Source organism: Rhinopithecus bieti, unplaced genomic scaffold, assembly GCF_001698545.2.
Source record: "Rhinopithecus bieti isolate Rb0 unplaced genomic scaffold, ASM169854v2 scaffold_15834, whole genome shotgun sequence".
Lineage (NCBI taxonomy): Eukaryota > Metazoa > Chordata > Mammalia > Primates > Cercopithecidae > Rhinopithecus > Rhinopithecus bieti.
This window is the reverse complement of record NW_016808980.1, coordinates 2,669,931-2,691,404: the sequence shown is the minus strand read 5'-3', so window position 1 is coordinate 2,691,404 and position 21,474 is coordinate 2,669,931. Positions and strand designations below refer to the sequence as shown.

The 21,474-nt window shown below is 48.5% G+C and overlaps 1 protein-coding gene across 2 annotated transcripts in view; it reads left to right on the top strand.

Moving 5' to 3' along the window:
• Positions 1-326: 326 nt before the first annotated feature.
• Positions 327-21,474, top strand: part of ATP9A (ATPase phospholipid transporting 9A) — a 181,178-nt gene continuing 160,030 nt past the window's right edge. For both annotated transcript variants that reach the window (XR_001888369.1, XM_017888155.1), the window contains exon 1: positions 327-444. Coding sequence is in view for 1 of the 2 variants with exons in the window: in XM_017888155.1 (XP_017743644.1) it covers positions 422-444 (23 nt within the window). In the remaining variant the exon portion in view is untranslated. The remainder of the gene's footprint in view (positions 445-21,474) is intronic.

The following is a 21,474-nucleotide window of genomic DNA, read 5'->3' as shown; positions in this document are numbered from 1 at the left end:
GGGCGTGGGGCGGGGGCCGTGGCCGGGTGGGCCGCGCGTGGGGGGCGCGCGGCGCGGGCCGGGGGCCGGGGAACTGCAGCGGCCGCGGCGCGCGGACACGGGCCGGCCGCCCCCCGTGGAAGGCGCGGCGCGGAGCGAGCGGCGCAGCGCGGAGCTCGGGCCCATGGTGCGCCCGTGTCCCGTCGGTCGGGCCCGCGCGGCGCTCCGCGCGGTGGCCCCGGCGCTCCGCGAGCTCGCCCTCGCTGCGGGGCCCGGGCCGCCCGCTGCCGCCGCCTCTCCGGGCGGCGCGGCGCCGGCGGGCGCGCCGCGGAAGGCCGGACCGGGCGGCGGCCCGGCGCCGGGGGGCGCGGCGGCCAAGGCGGCGGCGCCGCCGACATGACGGACAACATCCCGCTGCAGCCGGTGCGCCAGAAAGAAGCGGATGGACAGCAGGCCCCGCGCCGGTTGAGTGGGCCCGGCTCGCGTTTCTCCTTTGTCCGCGCCCTCCCGGAGCCGGCCGCTCGGGCCAGCCTGGCCGGGCCTGACAGGTTGGCCGCGCGCCCTGCCCGGCGCCATGAGCCCAGGGCAGGGCCGGGGAGGCGGGGAGGCGGCGAGGGGTTCCCTGCGCTCCAGCCCCGGGCGGCCCCTAGCCTGATGCCGGCCCTTTGGGGTTCGAGCGCCCGGTTGCCTGGCCTCCCTGCCCACCTTCTTTTAGAAACCCCGAGAAGCCGCCCGCCCCAGCGCTGTTTACACACTCGCGGAATTCGGATCAGCCATGCCTTCTCACCGTTTCATTGTTCCGTAATTAATATCTGTCGTTGAGGTAACGATTTGGTCAATGTCACACCGAGCTCTGTGCTTGGAGCCTTACTTGGGAGCCCAGATATGCTCAGCTTTTAGGGGGGCACGGCCTACGCCGCGGGGTACCCCATCAGCGCCCCTGGGTCCCAACCCCAGGAGGCTGCGCCGAGACCACCTGCTCTCCGATGGCCCCTTCCCCCTTCGCCCCGGGGTGGGCCCGAAGCAGCAGCCGCAGGAGGGTGGGAGGGGCTCCAACTGGCCGCTTGGTGACACTACCCCTTGTGTTCTCCCCCCACAATTTAGGGGAAGGAATCCCACGGCTGGGACAGGGGCTGCCGCCTGCTGTGTCTTTCCCCGCAGCAGGAGACCTCGAGGGCAGCCTAGACGCGGGACATGCGAGGGTTTTCCCGCATTTGGGGAGAGGGGACTGGTTGGTATTTTGCGCCTCGCCGTCTTCCTGTTCGGAGGATGGCAGCGTGACATGTTGAGGTTTGCGGGGCTCTCGCATTGCCTGCCATAGACTTACCTGGGCGTGAGGGGCGGGGGTGGGAAGAACAGGGGTGGGCGCTGGTGCAAATGCAGATTCCCCGGCCCCCGCCTAGACCCACCAATCAGAGTTCTGGGGGGCGGGGCCTGGAGATGTGCATTTCCACAGGCGGTGCAGGTGAGGCTGGAGCCCGCGGGAGGCTGAACGCGGTGTTGGGCGGGGCCTGCGGCCGCTCTGCTCCGCCCTTGCTCGGGTGTCCGGTCCTCCCTGGGCACTTCCCGGTGGCGGCCGCTTATTGCAGCGTCAGTTGCTCGGAACAGTAGACGCAGCGGGTGGGGTGAACCCTAAAGGTGGCTTCACCAGGTGTCAGTGGAATTAAAAAAAAAAAGAATGGTGCTGGCGGCCATTTTGTGGGGTCTTTGTCCCTGGCTTCCTGAATCCTCCGATGAAGAGGCCTCACTGATATTACCCAGAGGAGGAAATTGGAGCTTACGGAGGTTAAGAGCTGTAGGGAAGACTCTGCAAAATGGATATTGAACTCCGGATTGTCTGACCCAAAGATAGTTCCCTCACTCTTCCCTTCTCTGTTTTGCGTTCATTGTTATTATTATTGAGACGGAGTCTCGCTCGGTTGCCCAGGCTGGAGTGCTGTGGCGAGCTCTTGGTCACTGCAGCCTCTGCCTCCCGACTTCAAGCAGTTATCTGCCTCAGCCTCCCGAGTAGCTGGGATTACAGGCGCCAGATACCACGCCCAGCTAATTTTTGTATTTTTAGTAGAGAGGGGGGTTTCACCATCTTGGCCAGGCTCGTCTTGAACTCCTGACCTCGTGATCCACCCACCTCGGCCTCCCAAAGTGCTGGGATTATAGATGTGAGTCACCGCGGCCGACTATTTTATTTTTTTTAAACGAGGGAGTGGTAGGGGATGGCCTTGCTGTGCTCCTCAGGCTGGTCTCAAACTCTTGGCCTCAAAGAATCCTTCCGTCTCAACCTCCTGGAAGTAGTCTCCTGGGTTGGCTTTTGTTTTTGTTTTTGTTTTTTTGGAGACAGAGTTTCGCTTTTGTTGCCCAGGCTGGAGTGCAGCGGTGTGAACAACCTCTCCCTCTCAGGTTCAAGCGATTCTCCTGTCTCAGCCTCCCAAGTAGCTGGGACTACAGGCACCTGCCACCATGCCCGGCTAATTTTGTCTTTTTAGTAGAGACGGGGTTTCGCCATGTTGGGCAGGCTGGTCTTGAACCCCCAACCTCAGGTGATCCGTCAGCCTCGGCCTCCCAAAGTGCTGGGACTAGAGGCAAGACACCGCACCCGCTCTCCTTCGTTTTAATGATAACAGTTGGCTTGAACACTGCCTGGTACATCGTACCAGGTGCAGATAATTTTATTTAAAAGTAAGCTTTCTGGTTTATGTTGGAATGGAGCATCACAGCCCCTTTCGAACGTGCCAGCTTTGGAACTAATCTTTCTTTCTTTCTTTCTTTTTTTTTTTTTTTGAGACGGAGTTTCACTCTCGTTGCCTGGAGTGCAATGGTTTGGTCTTCGCTCACTGCAACCTCTGCCTCCTGGGTTCAAGCGATTCTCCTGCCTCAGCTTCCCAAGTAGCTGGGATTACAGGCACCCACTATCACGCCTGGCTAATTTTTGTATTTTTAGTAGAGACAGTTGTTTCACCATGTTGGCCAGGCTGGTCTTGAACTCCTGACGTCAGGTGATCCACCTGCCTTGGCCTCCCAAAGTGCTGGCATTACAGGTGTGAGCGGCCGCGCTTGGCTTGTAACTAATCAATTTCTGTTTTTTTTGAGACGGAGTTTCGCTCTTGTTGCCCAGGCTGGAGTACAACGGTGCGATCTCGGTTCACTGCAACCTCCGCCTTTCGGATTCAAGCGATTCTCCTGCCTCAGCCTCCTGAGTAGCTGGGATTACAGGCATGCGCCACCATGCCCGGCTAATTTTGTATTTTAAGTAGAGATGGGGTTTCTCCATGTTGGTCAGGCTGGTCTCCAACTCTTGACCTCAGGTGATCCGCCCGCCTTGGCCTCCCAAAGTGCTGGGATTACAGATGTGAGCCACTGTGCCTGGCCAATCTATTTCTTAAACAGTGACATGGATTTGGATTCAAATCGTATATCAGGGTTGCTGTGCATTTGCATAAATGCTTTTGTATATAATCTGCATTTTCAGGAGTAGCAGCATCAAGGTGGGAATCCTGAAGTTTAGAAACACTTGAGAAACGCAGAGAGATGGAGGAGCTTCCTGAAATAGAACTGGGGGCTGAGGGATGGCAGCCTGAGGGCTAAAGTGAGTGGGTGGTTAAAGGAAGAAGAAAGTGGTATGTAATGGGTCAGGCTTTCTGCTGGACACTTGAGATAAATAGGGCTGTTTTAATCCTTAGAACAACCGTGTGAGTTTTTAGAGTTAATTCTGCCATTTTATTGACAGGGGAAACAAAGATTCACTGATGTTAATGTGTTCGTGGTCTTGGAGGTTGTAAGTGAGAGGAGGCAGTTTTGAACCAGATCCACCCATTTCACCTGATGGTTCTAGGCAATAAAACTGTGGAATGGTTGGAGGACTTGTGATTCAAAAAACGAAAAACAAGATGCCATATGTCGTAGGGGACAGAATGCAATTATTTCTGGGGTCACTCAGCATATGTTGCGAACACTTGCAGCTTGTTTTTGGAGGAATCCCCCGGCTTCAAAGTTCTTTTTTCTCTTGAGAAAGTTACCACATCCTGATATTGAGAAAACTTTTGAAATGGTGTAGTTAGGAAACGAGGCATTTCACCTCCATTGCTGGAAACCATTTTATGACATCACGTCCTTTGCTTGTGGCTGCCTGGAGCTCCTCTCTTGGTGAAATGGCAGGGATTGTTTGTTAGGAGCCAGAACTCCGGAATCCATTGAGGAGCTGGGTTCACACCCAGGCTCTGCTGCTTACTAGCTGTGTGATCTTGGGAAAATAACTGTAACTCTCTGAGCCTCAGTTGTTTCGTCTGTAAAATGGGAATAACAATAATTATATATCTCAGAGAGTTGTTTAGTCCATGTAAAGTTGTTTAGTCCATGTACAGTTTAGGAGAATAAGTGCTCAGTATGCCTTAGGATCACTGGATGTTTGCATGAGGTTTGCTGTTGGGATTTGCAGTGTGCTTCTTTGAGAGGAGGGGCCTTTTATGAGAAATTTAGAAATATTATGAATTTCCCTGCTTTTTCCTGATGAAATTCAGGTAAATGAGTAACTATATAGAGCATTCCGTCCAGGTATGTCGAGGCCCTGGTGTGGTGATGTGGCAAGGATGGGAGCTTAGGTACCAGGTGGCCCAAGACTTTGCCTCGTTGTAACCATCTATGTGTTGTGGCCACTTCGGATAGGGATGCTTTGATGCTTGATATATTTGGATTTGGGGGACTAGGAAGTTTTGAATATGAATCAGATTGAGAAAGAAGAACTGAATAGGTACATTGTCTACCACAATTTTTTAAACAGCTTTATTGAGGTATAATTTATACAGCATACATCTATTGAAAGTGTACAAACCATTGATTTCAGAAAAATAAACGTATAGAATTATGCAACCATCACTCCGGCGCAGGTTTTGAACGTTTCCATCACCTCTGAAAGTCGTCTTCAGCCCATCCACAGTTCATCCCTGCCCTTTCCCCAGTCCCAGGCAACCCGTGATCCACTTTCTGATTCCATAGATTTGCCCTTTCTGGAAATTGTCTATCAATGGAATCATACCACATGGTGCCGTTTGTGTCTGGCTGCTTTAATTTACCATGAAGTTTTTGAGGTTTCTTTTTATTGTGTAATAGAATTCCAGTTGGGCTCAGTGGCTCACACCTGTAATCCCAGTGCTTTGGGAGGATGAGGCAGGAGGATTGCTTGAGCCCCGGAGTTCAAGAGCAGCCTGGGCAACATAGTGAAACCCTGTCTCTACAAAAAATAGACAATAATAATAAAAAAAAGCCAGGCATGGTGGCTTGAGCCTGTGGTCCCAGCTACTTGGGAGGCTGAGTTGGGGAGTGCTTCAGCCCAGGAGATCTAGGTGACAGTAAGCCCTGATCGTACTGCTGCACTCCAGCCTGGGCCACACAGTGAGACCCTGTCTCAAAAAAAACCCAAAAAACAAAAAAACCAAAAAAACCCATGTGTGGATATATCACCTTAAATTTTTTTTTTTTTTAAAAGATAGGGTCTCACTCTTGTTGCCTAGGCTGGAGTGCAGTGGCATGATCTCAGCTCACTGCAACCTCCACCTCCTGGGTTCAAGCGATTCTCATTCATCAGCCTCCCAAGTAGCTGGGATTACAGGTGCCCACTGCCACACCCAGCTAATTTTTTTATTTTTGGTAGAGATGGGGCTTCACCATATTGGCCAAGCTGGCCTCGAGCTCCTAATCTCAAGTTATCCGCCTGCCTTGGCCTCCCAAAACGCTGAGATTACAGGCATGAGCCACTGACCCTGGCCCGGCCCAGTGTTAACACAGGGTCCTTAAAAGGGAAAGACAGGCGGGAGAGTGAGTGTCAGCATAAGAGAAAGATTGGGAGAGGCTGCACTGCTGACTTGAAGAGGGAAGAAAGGGCCACGAGCCAAGGAATGCAGGGAACTCTAGAAGTTGGCAAAGATAAGGAAACGGACTCTCAATTGGAGCCTCCAGAAGGAACACAGCCCTGCTGACACCTTCCTTGATTTTAGTCCCATGAGGCCCGTTTTGGACTTCAGACCTAACTGTAGGGTAATAGACTTGCATTGTTTTAAGCCACTCAAGTTGTGGTAATTTGTTACAGCAGTGAGGAGAAGCTGTCACACATGGATGTGTGCTGCAGACCCTGGGAACAGATTCTCGTGCTCCTCTTTCCATCCTGCGGAGGGGACTGGAGTCTAGACAGGAAGCCCCCTGCCTAGGTGGAGGCATCAGTGGCATTTCAGAGGTCCTACATTTTGCCTGAGAGCATAGAGCTTACATCAGCGTATTTATGTGACTCATTATCTGACGGTGGAGGAAAAAGATGAATATTTATTTAGGGCCTGCAGTGTTTTGGCTCTGAACTGATGTTTCCTCTTTCATGCTGCACAATGGCCCTTTGATGTTGGTATTTTTTTTTTTATTCTTGCTTTACTGATAAGGAAACAAAAATGCCCTTTCTCTTTGATGTGATGGAGGTGTGGTGTTAGGTAGGATTCTCATTATTCTCAGGACTTACATTCTTGTTTTTTGTTTCTTTGTTTGTTTGTTTTTGAGACGGAGTCTGTGCTCTGTTGCCCAAGCTAGAGTGCAGTGGCACGATCTCGGCTCACTGCAAGCTCCGCCTCCTGGGTTCATGCCGTTCTCCTGCCTCAGCCTCCCGAGTAGCTGGGACTACAGGTGCCTGCCACCACGCCCGGCTAATTTTTTATATTTTTAGTAGAAACGGGGTTTTACTGTGTTAGCCAGGATGGTCTCGATCTCCTGACTTTGTGATCTGCCTGTCTCGGCCTCCCAAAGTGCTGGGATTACAGGCGTGAGCCACTGCGCCTGGCCGTGTGTGTACATTTTAACATCCTTTCTTTGATGTGTTGGAGGGAGTATTAGGTATGAAACATATAGGGGTATGTTTTGAGGGAGGGAATTGTGCTGGTGGGTGAAACCCAGAGACACCCCCCTCCTCGGCCACCGACCTTCCCCTCTCTGGCCTGGAGTAGAGAGTTGCACCAACAGCTCTTTGCCCCCCTGGGATGAGAACAGTGCAGCAAGCCTTGGCAGCAGCCCATGGGGCTGTGCTGTCTGTCCTTTGCCAGCACCCAGCTGCACTTGTGCCATCCCCTTCAGTTACAGAGGTCCTCCCTTGCTCTGCCTTGTGCTGACCAAAACTAGACTAGCTGCTCCCTGCCCTTGTGGAGACCAGAAGATGCGTCATTGCACACCCACAGAGGGACTCTGAAGGATGGAGTGTGGACATGGGCGCTGTGCCTGTCGGGCTTCCCTGCGGAAGGGCTCTTTCTTTTCTTTTTTGGGACAGAGTCTTCTGTTGCCTAGGCTGGAGTGCAGTGGTATGATCTCAGCTCTCTGCAACCTCTGCCTCCCGAGTTTAAGCAATTCTCCTGCCTCAGCCTCCTGAGTAGCTGGGATTACAGGTGTATGCCGCCATACCCGGCTAATTTTTGCATTTTTAGTAGAGACGGGGTTTCACCATGTTGGTCAGGCTGGTCTCAACACTTGACCTCGTGATCCGCCTGCCTTGGCTGTCCAAAGTGCTGGGATTACAAGCATAAGCCACTGCACCCTGCCCAAAAGGGCTCTTTCTACCTCCTACTGTCCAGCTGGCTGGTGAGAGGAGGTCCCTGTATTCCAGTCCCCAAGGAGTTGGGGGCACCCTTTGACCTTGACCTCTGCCTTGCATGCAACAGGTTGGAAAAAGGAGGCCAGGCTTTGAACCAGCCACCTTTGGACTTTTGGCCTTCTCAGAACAGAATGTTCTTTTCGTGTCTACTCAGATGGAAATGTTGAAAGTTGGTGATAAGGGCTGGCCGTATTTTATGACTGCCTTTGAAGGGGGATGGGATGTGTCTTCAGGGTCACTCATGAAGGTGGTGACTTTGGTTTAATTTGGAAAGAAAAGACTGGTTGTAACATTTTTGTTGATGACATTTAGAATGATTCTGATTTTAATAACTAGTATCTGTTTTCTCTAATTTGTGTGAGTTTGAAAGATTAATATATGTATGAAAGATTAGCAGTTATTTTTATGAGCCCTTCTGTTTGTACCAAATGATACTGGGTTTCTTGTTGTAGTCATGGCAGGAAGTTTCCTTTTAGAATTTAAAGAAAAGGCAGTCAATTTAAAGAAAACCATGAAGTCTGTAAATGTTCCTGAGATTTGTAGATATCCCAAGTCATGCCTGACGTTTAGGAATTAGTGGCCCATGCTGAAATGGCACAGTCTAAACACATAATGTTACTGCTACAAGGGGAAAGAAATAGGAGGGTTGGTTGTGCTTATACATTTAAAACCTTTTTTTTTTTTTTTTTTTTTTGAGATGTCTCCCTTTTTTGCTCAGGCTGGAGTCCAGTGATGTGATCTCACTGTAACCTCAGCCTCCTGGGTTCAAGCAATCCTACCACCGCAGCCTCCCCAGTAGCTGGGATTACAAACATGCACCACCATGCCTGTCTAATTTTTGTATTTTTTATAGAGATAGGGTTTCTCCATGTTGCTCAGGCTGTTTTCAAACTCTTGAGCTAAAGCAATCCGCCAGCCTCGGCCTATCAAAGTGCTGGAACTACAGGTGCCAGCCACTGTGCCTGGCCCCGCTTTTATTTTTGTCTAAACAGAATTTGCAGAAACTCTGGGGGAAGACAGTTGGAAGAGGCCCCGTGGGAGCAGGGAAAGGCTTCTGGTGAGAGTTGGAAAGGTGGACTGGGCCAGATGCTCTTCCTTCATCCCAATTAAATCTCTGTGGCATTTAGCAAATGCCAGGGAAGAGCCTGTTGGCAGCGATCCCCAAGGAAGAATCAGTTTGTAGTGTCAGCAGTGCCCTGCTCCTAACATGAGCCTGGCAGGATCTCCCACATGCCGCGGACAGTTTGCAGTGACGAGATGAAGTCAGGCTTGGGGCTGGACTTGGTGGCTCATGCTTGCAATCCCAGCACTTTGGGAGGCCAAGGTGGGTGGCTCACTTAAGGTCAGGAGTTCAAGATGAACCTGGGCAACATGGTGAAACCCTGTCTCTACTAAAAATACACCGCGCCTGGCCGATATTTTGGGTTTGATAATTCCTGGTTATGGGGGCTGTCGTGGGCATTGTAGGATGTTTAGCAGCATCTCTGGCCTCTGCCCACTAGATGCCAGTACTATCCCCTCCCCGCCTTGTGACAATCAGGAATGTCTCCAGACATTGCCAAGTGTCCTCTGCATGGTGAATGGCCCTCAGAGCCACTGGACTAAGGAAACTGATACTCACTCAGTGGCCATATTCTTTATTGTCCTTTTAAGGTGTCTCATCCTGTCTTTAAAAAAAAAAAAACAAAAACAAAACTCAAGACATCTGTTGGATGAGAAATCATACAGTCTGGACTATTGTTCTTGCTGTGAGGTCAGCTTTCTGATTTAGTAATTAAGGAAGCTTTGTGCTGTTAGAACATTTGGGAAATGTTGCAGATGTGGATCCCCCATCCCTCCCCAAATCCACATGTTTGAAGCTGGAACCCCCAGCACCTCAGAATGTGACTGAATTTGGAGACAGGGCCTTTAAAGAGGTGATCAATTTAAAATGAAGCTGTTAGGCCGGGCGCGGTGGCTCACACCTGTAATCCCAGCACTTTGGGAGGCCGAGGTGGGTGGATCATGAGGTCAGGAGATTGAGACCATCTTGGCTAACATGGTGAAACCCCATCTCTACTAAAATACAAAAAATTAGCTGGGCGAGGTGGCGGGCGCCTGTAGTCCCAGCTACTCAGGAGGCTGAGGCAGGAGAATGGTGTGAACCCGGGAGGTGGAGCTTGCAGTGAGCCAAGATCGCACCACTGCACTCCAGCCTGGGTGACAGAGCGAGACTCCATCTCAAAAATAAAATAAAATAAAATAAAATAAAAATAAAATGAAACTGTTAGGATGGACCCTTTTCCATTCTGCCCGATGACCTTATAGGAGGAGATTAAGACAGACAGAAAGGCTGGGCATGGTGACTCACACCTGTAATCCCAGCACTTTGGGAGGCTGAGGCAGGCGGATCACTTGAGGTCAGGAGTTTGAGACCAGCCTGGCCAAACATGGTGAAACCCCATCTCTACTAAAATTATAAAAATTAGCCGGGTGTCGTGACGCGTACCTGTAATCCCAGCTGCTAGGAAGGCCGAGGCAGGAAAATTGCTTTAACTCAGGATGCGGAGGTTGCAGTGAACCAAGATCACACCCCTGCACTCCAGCCCGGGTGACAGAGTGAGACTGCATCTCAAGAAAGAAAGAGAGAAAGAGAGAAAGAGAGAAAAGAGAGAAAGGAGAGAGAGAGAGAGAGAGAGAGACCAGAGAAAAGATTGTGTGAGGACACGGGGATGGTGGCTGTCTACAAGCCAAGGAGAGAGGCTTCAGGAGAAACCAACCCTGCTGACACCTTGTTCTTGGACTTCTGGCCTCCAGGACTGTGAAAAAATAAGTTTCTGTTGTTTAAGCCATTCAGTCTATGGTATTTTATTATGGCAGCCCAAGGAAACGAATGTAGGAAGCATCTCATTTATTGCTGTCTTGGCACGTGTGGTATCTCTTAGTGTTATTAAGCTTTCATTTGAAATTAATGTCACGAATAGTACAGCTATGAACATTCTTGAACACATCATTCAGTATGTCTTGTGTGGCTTTGCTGTGCCCTAGGGGATACATTTGTGTTTAGCTTTAGAAGAAAATGATAATTTTCCAAAGCAATTGTACTAATTTATACTTCGGCCAAGCTGATCGGTTGTTCCATGTCCTCACCAACACTGTATTGTCCATCACCTTCTGTTTCAGCCGTTCTGATGTGAGCATAATGGTATTACAAGAATTTTTTTTTTTTTTTAATTGAGATGGAGTCTTGCTCTGTCACCCACAGGCTGGAGTGCAGAGGCGCGATCTTGGCTCACTGCAACCTCCACCTCCTGGGTTCAAGCGATTCTCCTGCCTTAGCCTCCTGAGTAGCTGGGATTACAGGTCTGCGGCACCACGCTGGCTAATTTTTGTATTTTTAGTGGAGACGGGGTTTTACCATGTTTGTCAGGCTGGTCTCGAACTCCTGACCTTGTGATCCGCCCGCCTTGGCCTTCCAAAGTGCTGGGATTACAGGCGTGAGCCACCACGCCCAGCCAATAAATTTATTTATTTTTTATTTTTTGAGACGAAGTCTCACTCTTTTGCCCAGGCTGGAGGGCAGTGGTGCAATCTCGGCTCACTGCAGCCTCCGGCTCCTGGGTTCAAGGGATTCTCCTGCCTCAGCCTCCTGAGTAGTTGAGGTTACAGCTGTGTGCCACCATATCCGGCTAATTTTTGTATTTTTTTTTTTTTAGTTGAGACGGGGTTTCACCATGTTGGACAGGCTGGTATCAAACTCCTGGTCTCACATGATCCACCTTGGCCTCCCAAAGTGCTGGGATTACAGGCATGGGCCACCATGCCCGGCCTATTTATTTATTTACTGAGATAGTGTCTCACTCTGTTGCCCAGGATGGAATGCAGTGGTGTGATCTCAGCTCACTGCAACCTCTGCCTTCTGGGTTCAAGCAGTTCTTATGCCTCAGCCTTCCAACTAGTTGGGATTATGGGCATGCACCACCATGCCCAGTGATTTTTTTTTTTTGTATTTTTAGTAGAGATGGGGTTTAGCCATGTTGGCCAGACTGGTCTCAAACCCCTGACCTCAGGTGATTCGCCTGCTTTTGGCCTCCCAAAGTGCTGGGAATACGGGTGTGTGCCACCATGCCCAACCTAAGAAATTTATTCTTTTTTTTTTTTTTTTGAGATGGAATTTTGCACTTGTTGCCTGGGCTGGAGTGCACTGGTGCAATCTGGGCTCACTGTGACCTCCGCCTCCTGGGTTCAAGTGATTCTCGTGCCTCAGCCTCCGCGTATCTAAGATTACAGGCATGCACCACTAGGCCCAGCTTATTTTTTATATTTTTAGTAGAGACAGGGTTTCTCCATGTTGGTCAGGCTGGTCTTGAACTCCCGACCTCAGGTGATCCACCTGCCTTGGCCTCTGAAAGTGCTGGGATTACAGGCATGAGCCACCACGCCCAGCCTTGGCTTCCTTTTCTTTATCTGAGATTGAGTTTTAGACATATAGGTTAGGCACGGGAACACTGAGCTTAAATTGTCACGTCAGGGTGGCCTGTCCTCCTGTGGGTCTCCAGGCTCCAGGGCCTGGCCAGGCACACTCTTCTTGAGTAGTTTATGTTATAAGAGGAATGGTGAAAAAAGTCTAATCTTTGTTTTCCTTTAATTGAAAAATGAGTACATATCCATGTAAGAAAAATGAGAGAACAGGCTGAGCGTGGTGGCTTGTGCCTGTAACCCAGCGCTTTGGGAGGCTGAGGTGGGTGGATCACCTGAGGTCAGGAGTTCGGTTCTAGCCTGTCCAACATGGTGAAAACTTGTCTCTACCATAAAAAAAATACAAAAATTGGCTGGGCATCGTGGCACGTGCCTGTAATCCCAGCTACTTGGGAGGTTGAGTCAGGAGAATTCCTTGAACCCGGGAGACAGAGGTTGTAGTGAGTTGAGATTGCACCACTGCACTCTAGCCTGGGTGACAGAGTGAGACTCAGTCTCATTAAAAAAAAAAAAAAAAAAAAAGAAAATGAGAGAACAGAGAAAACTAATAAAGGAAATGCTGGTGTGTTATTTTTCCTTCAAAGACAATCACAATGAACACAAACCTTTTAGCAGATGATGTTTTCTTCCTGTTTGTGCGTGTACCTTGTTTTATGAGTAGGAACCATGTCGCATATGGGTTTTTGTTTTGTTTGTTTTGAGACGGAGTCTCGATCTGTCATTGCCCAGGCTGGAGTGCAGTGGTGCGATCTGAGTTCACTGCAAGCTCCGCCTCCTGAGTTCACGCCATTCTCTTGCCTCAGCCTCCTGAGTAGCTGGGACTACAGGCGCCCACCACCACACCCGGCTAATATTTTGTATTTTTAGTAGGAACGGAGTTTCACCGTGTTAGCCAGGATGGTCTCGATCTCCTTACCTTGTGATCCGCCCACCTTGGCCTCCCAAAGTGCTGGGATTACAGGCGTGAGCCCCCACGCCCGGCTTTTTTTTTTTTTTTTTTGAGTCAGGGCCTCACTCCATTTCTCAGGCCGGAGTGGAGGTGCACAATCTCTGCTCACTGTAACGTCTGCCTCCTGGGCTTAAGTGATTCTGATTCTCTCACCATCGTTTCCCAAACAGCTGGGACCATAGGCGTGCACCACCACAGTTGGCTAACTTTTAGATATTTTAGAGAGACGAGGTCTCATTATATTGCCGAGTGTGGCACATAGGTTTTTATGTTTTACTTTTTCCACTTAGCGTTTTACTATAAAACATTTTTTACGTTATAGTGTACTTAACAAATGACATTTTATTTTATTTTATTTATTTTTTTGAGATGGTATCTCACTCTGTTGCCCAGGCTGGATTGCAATGGCATGATTTTGGCTCACTGCAACCTCCGCCTTTCAAGTTCAGGTGATTCTCCTGCCTCCGCCTCCCACGTAGCTAGGACTACAGGCATACACCACCACGCCCAGCTAATTTTTGTATTTTTAATAGAGATGGGGTTTTGCCATATGCAAATGACATTTTGAATGACAGCATATTTCTTTGAATAGACATCTCTAATTTACTTAACCAGTGCTTTATATTCTCACAAGTTGATTTGTATTTTACTTTCACTTTATAAGAAATGTTTTCTTTTTCTTGTTTTTTTTTTTTTTTTTTTTTTGTAGAGACGGGGTTTCATCGTGTTAGCCAGGATAGTCTCGATCTCCTGACCTCGTGATCCACCTGTCTCGGCCTCCCAAAGTGCTGGGATTACAGGCTTGAGCCACCGCGCCCGGCTGTTTTCTTTTTCTTTTCTTTCTTTTTTTCTTTCTTTTTTTTTGAGACAGAGTCTGGCTCTTGTTGCCCAGGCTGGAGTGCGATGGTGCCATCTTGGCTCACTGCAACTTCTGCTTCCCAGGTTCGAGTGATCGTCCTGCCTCAGCCTCCCAAGTAGCTGGGATTACAGGCGTGTGCCACCACACCCAGTGTTTTTGTATTTTTAGTAGAGATAGGATTTGACCATGTTGGCCAGGCTGGCCTCGAACTCCCAGCCTCAGGTGATCCACTCACCTCAGCCTCCCAAACTGCTGGGATTAAAGGCATGAGCCACTGTACCCCACCACAAGTAATGTTTTCATTCTGAATCCTGGCCCTCCAAAAGCAAACAAAGAGAAAGTAGAGAGAGGCACTGACTCCTGCCCTGGGCCTGAGAAGTCACCTGTCTGGGATGGATAAGCCTGACCAGCAAAGAAGCACTCAAAAATTCAGTTTTGTGTGTGATACCACAGAAAACCAGTGCTTAAGAATCTTGGCCTTGTTTTTGCGTGTTTCAGAGAATTGCCGGCTGTTTGAAAGGGCATCCAGATCTCTACACAGTCATAGAAAAGTTAACAGAGGTTTATAGTATGAAGACTAAAAATAGCTACTGTTGATTCCATCCGTTCATTCACTCCATAAACATTTCCTGAGCACTTACTCTATCTCTGGCAGTTTTAATATTAGGGATATAGCGGTCAACACATGCAACAGAAATCCCTGATAGCCTGGGCCTTCCGTTCTAGTGACACACAGTAGATTTTCTTGTAAGAATTTTGTTAAACTCCATTGGTTTATTGGGTGCCACCATCACTGTCTTAGGTATTTTAAGTGGATTGTCTTAATGGCATTGTCCAATACTGGGTACTGTCATTGTTCTATTTTCCAGGAAACAGAGGCTTAGCAGGGTTAATTAACTAGCCCAGGGTCCCACAGCTCGTAAACTGCTGTCTCTTGTCTCCCAGGTCTCAGCTCAGCTGTCTCTTTGGGACATCTTTCCAGACCATTCACTCTGTAGGAGTCACCTACTGCCGAGTGGCATATTTTTGTTTGGGGTTTTTTTTTTTGCTTGTTTTTTTTTTTTTTGTTCCTACCTTGCCCACTACAAAATGTAGGCTCTGCGAGAGCAGTGCCCTCGTTTGACTAGTGAGAGTCCCAGTGCTTAGCACAAAGGCTGGCACATAGTAGGTGCTCAGTAAATACTGGCTGCTTGATTAAATGAGCGAGTGAGTAACAGGAGCAACAGGGCATGGTGGCTCACGCCTGTATCCCAGCACTTTGAAAGGCAGAGGTGGGAGAATCTCTTGAGCCCAGGAGTTTGAGACCAGCCTGGGCAACATAGGGAGACTCCATCTTTACCAAGAAAATAAAAAATTAGCTGGGCATGGTAGTGCATGCCCGTGGTCTCAGCTACTTGGGAGGCTGAAGTAGGAGGATCCTTTTAGCCCAGGGGTTTGAGATTACAGTGAGCCATGATTGTGCCACTGCAGTCCAGCCTGGGATGGAGTGTGACCCTGTCTCCAAAAAAAAAACCCCCCCAAAAAAACCAAAAAACAGAAACATTAAAAAATCTCAAGAGCTTTCCATTCCTAATTCATTGGGGGGTATAAGTGGTGGTAGGACCCACAGTGGGCTTCAGTGAGGGTACATGTTGAGCACTGGAGCCAGAAGGAGGATAAACAATGGAATCCTCATCTGCACAGAAAAAGGGAATCCTTCCTTCCTGTTACCCCTCCCTCCTTCCTTCCCTTCTTTATCCGCATGACCCATGGCTGCAAGGAAGGAGCCACGTCCAGCCTCCTGCCTCTTGTTGGATGTGGAGCTCTTAGACCCCATTGTGTGTCTCATGGAAGCTCCCACAGCAGTGGCAGCCACCATAGCAGGGTTGGAGGGAGGAGACAGGCAGGCTTGGCAGTGCAAGTAGGGACCCTTGGTGTGTCCCTGCTGGGTTCCTGCCATTTGGATTCCTCCCTAGTTTGCCATCTAGACAATTCAGAGGTGGCTCTCAGATTCTACAGCTTGGTGAGATTGCCAGACTCTGGCTAAGAGGGCTGGCTCCGGGGTCAGCCTGCTGGACTCACATCCTGGCTCTGCCCCTTACGGGCTGCAAGACCCTGTAAGGTGCAGTGTCCTCATCTACAAGAGGGCGAGGATAGAAGCCTCTGACTGTAGGACGGTTGGGAGGAGCAAGGCAAGTCATTCGCCTTGAGGGCTTTGCCACAGTGCTTGGCACACACTCGGCACTTACTCATGTTTTCGCTTATTGTTTTGGTGTCTAGGAAATTGCCTTCCACTGGATTCTGTTCTGTTTTCTGGAATCTTGTGGGCCGTGCTGTGTGGGGTTGCCAGCCAGGCCCTGTGGCCTAGGCCTGTGTTAGAACCTATGACCGAGTGTCTTGGGTAAACACAAATGCGTGAGGTGAGGGAGGAGTGCTGGGCACTGGGGCATGTGAAAGGGGAGTGAGTCATCAGCCCGCGCTTAGTGACAGAGCATCTTTGTGTGCCAGGCCTGGGGGAGGTGAATGGGATCTGGTCTCTGACCTACAAACTCATGGCAAGATCCGAGGCAGCAGACAGAGCTGTGTGCTGTTTGGGCAGCAGGGTGAGTTTTATTATTTTATTATTATTTTTATTTATTTTTGAGATGGAGTCTTGCTGTGTCACCCAGGCTGGAGTGCAAGTGACGCAATCTCGGCTCACTGCAACCTCCGCCTTCCGGATTCAAGCGATTCTTCCGCCTCAGCCTCCCAAGTAGCTGGAATTACAGGTGCCCACCACTATGCCCAGCTAATTTTATTGGATTTTTTTTTTTTTTTTTTTTAAGTAGAGACAGGGTTTCACCATGTTACCCAGGCTGGTCTCAAACTCCTGAGCTGAGGCCATCTCCCTATCTCCCAAAGTACTGGGATTTCAGGGTGAGCCACCGCGCCCGGCCTATTTTATTTTTAAATTAGAAAAAAATGTACTGAGTCAGAGTCACATGGTTTAATACTTAACAGGTATAGAGGTGTAGCCATTGCAAAGTCAGTTTCCCTCCCACTCTCTCTAGTCAGCTACCCTGTGCCATTCCCCAGGCAGTGAGTCTTACCATGTTCTTCTGTATTGTTCTAGACATTTTTAAGCATTTATAAAAAAAACCCACCATGCATCTTTATATAGATAAATAGACATAGATTTTTCTTTTTTATTCTATTATTAATATGCCCTACACAGTGCATGTATTTTTCACTTAACTGTACATTCTGGATGGCGGTGGCTCACGCCTGTAATCCCAGCACTTTGGGAGACCAAGGTAGGCAGATCACCTGGGGTCAGGAGTTTGAGACCAGCCTGGTCAACATGGTGAAACTGTCTCTACTACAGATACCAAACTTAGCCAGGCACGGTGGTGGGCGCCTGTAATCCCAGCTACTCGGGAGGCGGAGGAGGCAGAAGAATCACTTGGACCTGGGAGGCGCAGTTTGCAGTGAGCCAAGATCATACCACTGCACTCTAGCCTGGGCGACTGAGTGAGACTCTGTCTCAAAAAAAAAAAAAAAAAAAAAAAAAATTCTGAGTTCATTCCGTGTCAGTATATAACAACCTTCTTCACTACCTTTTTGAAATTATTTATTTATTTTCTTATTTGAGATGTGGGGGCTATTTTGCCCCGGTTGTTTCAAACTCCTGGGTTCAAGTGATTCTCCTGCCTCAGTGTCCCAGATAGCTGGGACTACAGGCACACACCATTGCACCTGGCCTTTGATCATTATTTTAATGCCTCATAGTATTACATTGAATAGTACCGTAGTTTGTTTAGCCAGTCTACCACTGATGGTCATTTAGATTATTTCTCTATTTTATTTGTTTGTCTGTCTGTCTATCTACCTACCTACCTACCTACTTATCTATTTAGCTATCTTTAGAGGCGCTGTCACCCAGGCTGGTCTTGAACTCCTGGCCTCAAGTGAACCGGGGCCTGCAAAGTGCTGGGATTATAGGCGTTTGCCACTGAGCTTGGTCAGTTATATTTATTTTTTCTAATGGTTTATTATTACTAGGAATGTCACACAAGTCTTTGTGCCCATGTTAGACTGTATGGAATATGTGGAAGGGGAATGGCTGAAGTGAATGCACATTTGTAATTTTGATAGCATCGTCAAAATGTCCTCCCTGAGGTTATGCTGACTTAGATCCTTGCCGGCAGTGACAGCGCCTGTTTGTCCATCCTTGCCTTTATTAAGATTTTTGACTTTGGTCGTAAAAAAATGATATCTTGGTGTGGTTTTAGTTTTGTATAATATTTAAAAATTGAATCAGTTGCCAACATTTTATAACTGAATATTTACTCTTCAGAATGTCTTTGTCTTGAAGAATCAGCTGGTCTAGGCTTGTGTAGGAACTGGACTGGAAGTGTGCCCCATCCCACTGGACCTTGTGTTTATTTTCATTCATTATTTTTTCTCCTCCTCCTCCTCCTCCCTCCTCTTTCCTCCCTCCTCCCTCCTCTCTTCTTTCTTTCCTCCTCTACCTCCTTCTTTCTTCTTTTCTTCTCTTCTATTTTTTAAAAACAAATAGAGATGGGATCCCACTATGTAGCCCAAGCTGGTTTCACACTTCTAGCCATAAGTGATCTTCCTGCCTCAGCCTTTCAGAGTGCTGGGATTACAGGCATGAGCCACTGCACCTAGCCTATGTATTTTTTATGTGGCTTGCTGCGCCCCTCTAGGTTTGAGTTTGCCAGTCCTGGTCTAGAGAGAAACAGACCAGTAAAGTCTAAGAGAGCCCAGAACTGCTTCCTCCTCTCTTTGCGAAGAGCACAGAGTTGGGTTTGAAAGGATAGATAGAAGATAAAGGGACAGGCTTGCAGGAAGATGTCTGGTGTGAGTGGGTCTTACAGACATGTTGGGTAGTTTGATAGAAATGGAACGGTGGGGGAAGATGAGCGCATAGGGTTCTGGGGCATGCCTGCCTTGGCTGCAGGAGAGTGGCTTGGTAATGGGACAGCAGAGATGAAAAGGTGAGAAGATGAGAGCCTCGGACTTGAGTCTGATAGCTGTAGGATCATTGTGGGACTGTCGCCTTTCCCTGTTTCTCCAGCCCTGAGTCTTTCCCTGTGAATATTCTGCTGCTCAGCAGGCCTGACTCCTCTTATAGAAGTATGACTCGCATGTTGTCGCATTCCCACACTTTCCTTTCCTGTGTTAATGTGCCAAGGATAATAGCCTCCAGCTCCATCCGTGTACTGCAAAAGACACAATCTTGTTCTTTTTTTATGGCTGTGTCGTATTCCATATGCATATGTACCACGTTTTCTTTATCCAGTCTGTCATTGATGGGCATTGAGGTGGATTCCACATCTTTGCTTTGTGAATAGTGCTGTAGGGAACATTTGTGTGCAGGTATCTTTATGGTAGAATGATTTATATTCCTTCGGATGTTGAAATAAACTTTATTTTATTTATTTATTTATTTATTTATTTATTTATTTATTTTATTTATTTTGTTTTTTGAGACGGAGTCTCGCTCTGTCACCCAGACTGGAGTGCAGTGGCCAGATCTCAGCTCACTGCAAGCTCCGCCTCCCGGGTTCACGCCATTCTCCTGCCTCAGCCTCCCGAGTAGCTGGGACTACAGGCGCCGCCACCTCGCCCGGCTAGTTTTTTGTATTTTAGTAGAGACGGGGTTTCACCGTGTTAGCCAGGATGGTCTCGATCTCCTGACCTCGTGATCCGCCCGTCTTGGCCTCCCAAAGTGCTGGGATTACAGGCTTGAGCCACCGCGCCCGGCCGAAATAAACTTTAAATGTCACATTTTGGGTACTCAGCAGCCGCATGTGACTGGTGGCTACTGTGTTGGATGGTGCAGTATAGAGTGGTTCCATCATCACAGAAACCTAGTGGGCAGTGCTGCTCCAGAGCAGGGCTCTCCACCTCGGGACTATTGACATTTGGGACCAGATTACCCTCTTTGGTGGGGCTCTCCTGGACATTTTAGAATGTTTAGCAGCATCCCTGGCCTCTACCCACTACGTGTCAGTAGTACCCCACTCCCCTGCAGTTGTGACAATCAGACACATCCCTAGACATTGCCAAGTGTCTGCAGGGGGCAAAATCACCCCACCCTGCTACTGAGAACCACTGCTGTTGACTAATTCATACTGCTTTTCTTTTTCTTTTTCTTTTTTTTTCTTTTTTTTGAGGCAGAGTTTCAATCTGTCGCCCAGGCTGGAATGCAGTGGCAGAATATTGGCTCACTACAACTTCCTTCTCCGGGGTTCAAGCGATTCTTCTGCCTCAGTCTCCCCAGTAGCTGGGACTACAGGCACCTGCCACCATGCCCAGCTAATATATATATATATTTAGACAGAGTCTCGCTCTTGTCACCCAGGCTGGAGTGTGGTGGCACGATCTCGGCTCACTGCAGTCTCTGCCTCTCGGGTTCAAGCAATTCTCCTGCCTCAGCTTCTGAGTAGCTGGGACTGCATCCACACCTAGCTAATTTTTGTATTTTTAGTAGAGATGGCGGGGTTTCACCATGTTGGCCAGAATGGTCTTGATCTCCTGACCTCTTGATCCACCTGCCTCAGCCTCCCAAAGTGCTGGGATTACAGGAGTGAGCCACCGCACCTGGCCCATGCCCAGCTAATTTTTGTATTTTTAGTAGAGACAAGGTTTCGTCATGTTGGCCAGGCTGGTCTCGAACTCCTGACCTCAAGTGATTCTCCTGCCTCGGCCTCCCAAAGTACTGGGATTACAGGCATGAGCCACCATATCTGGCTACTTTTAATTTTTCTTTGTGTTCTTTTTGGATCTGCCCAACGTCAATGCTGAGACTGTTCTTTCCTGGACCTTGTAACTTCCTGGAAGGTTCGTGTGTCATACAGAGAATTCAGCAAATATTTGCACAGTGCTTAACTGATTATAGGGGAACTCCTAGCAGAGATGATGGTTTCTGCGGAGGCCAACTCCTTCCCAACTCCTTGTTATATTAGTTACCTTTTTCAGAAACATTGTTCCCGTGGCTCTGCTCCTCTAATATTTGCTTTTCCCTTGCATTTCAGCCAGATTGTATGAAACCATTGCGCATCTGGTTAGCAGACTATCTGCTGTTAAAACCTTTATTTGTCTTAGAGTCAAATCCTAAGAAAATCCATTTCGGTTTTCCTTTATATAAATGGTCTAGGCTGGGCGTGGTAGCTCATGGCTGTAATCCACTTTGGGAGGCCCAGGCGGGTAGATCACCTGAGGTCAGGAGTTTGAAACCAGCCTGGCCAACATGGTGAAACCCCGTCTCTACTGAAAATACAAACATTAGCTGGCCGTGGTGGTGCAGGCCTGTAGTCCCACTCCTCAGGAAGCTGAGGTGGGAGGATCGCTTGAGCCTCGGAGGCGGAGGTTATATTGAACCGAGATTGGGCCACTGCATTCCAGCCTGGGTGACAGAGTGAGACCTTGTCTCAAAAAAAAAATAAAATAAAATATGAATAAATAAATAAATGGTCTGAGCAGGAAACAGTGTAAACTAAGTTATTTCTAAACTTACATTTTGACCTAGTTGAATGGCTGTTGTTATCAATGGGTGAGAAAGTTATTTCATATTTTCCTTTTTTATCTGGAAAAATAGCTTAAGAGAAATAATTTTTTTTTTTTTTTTTT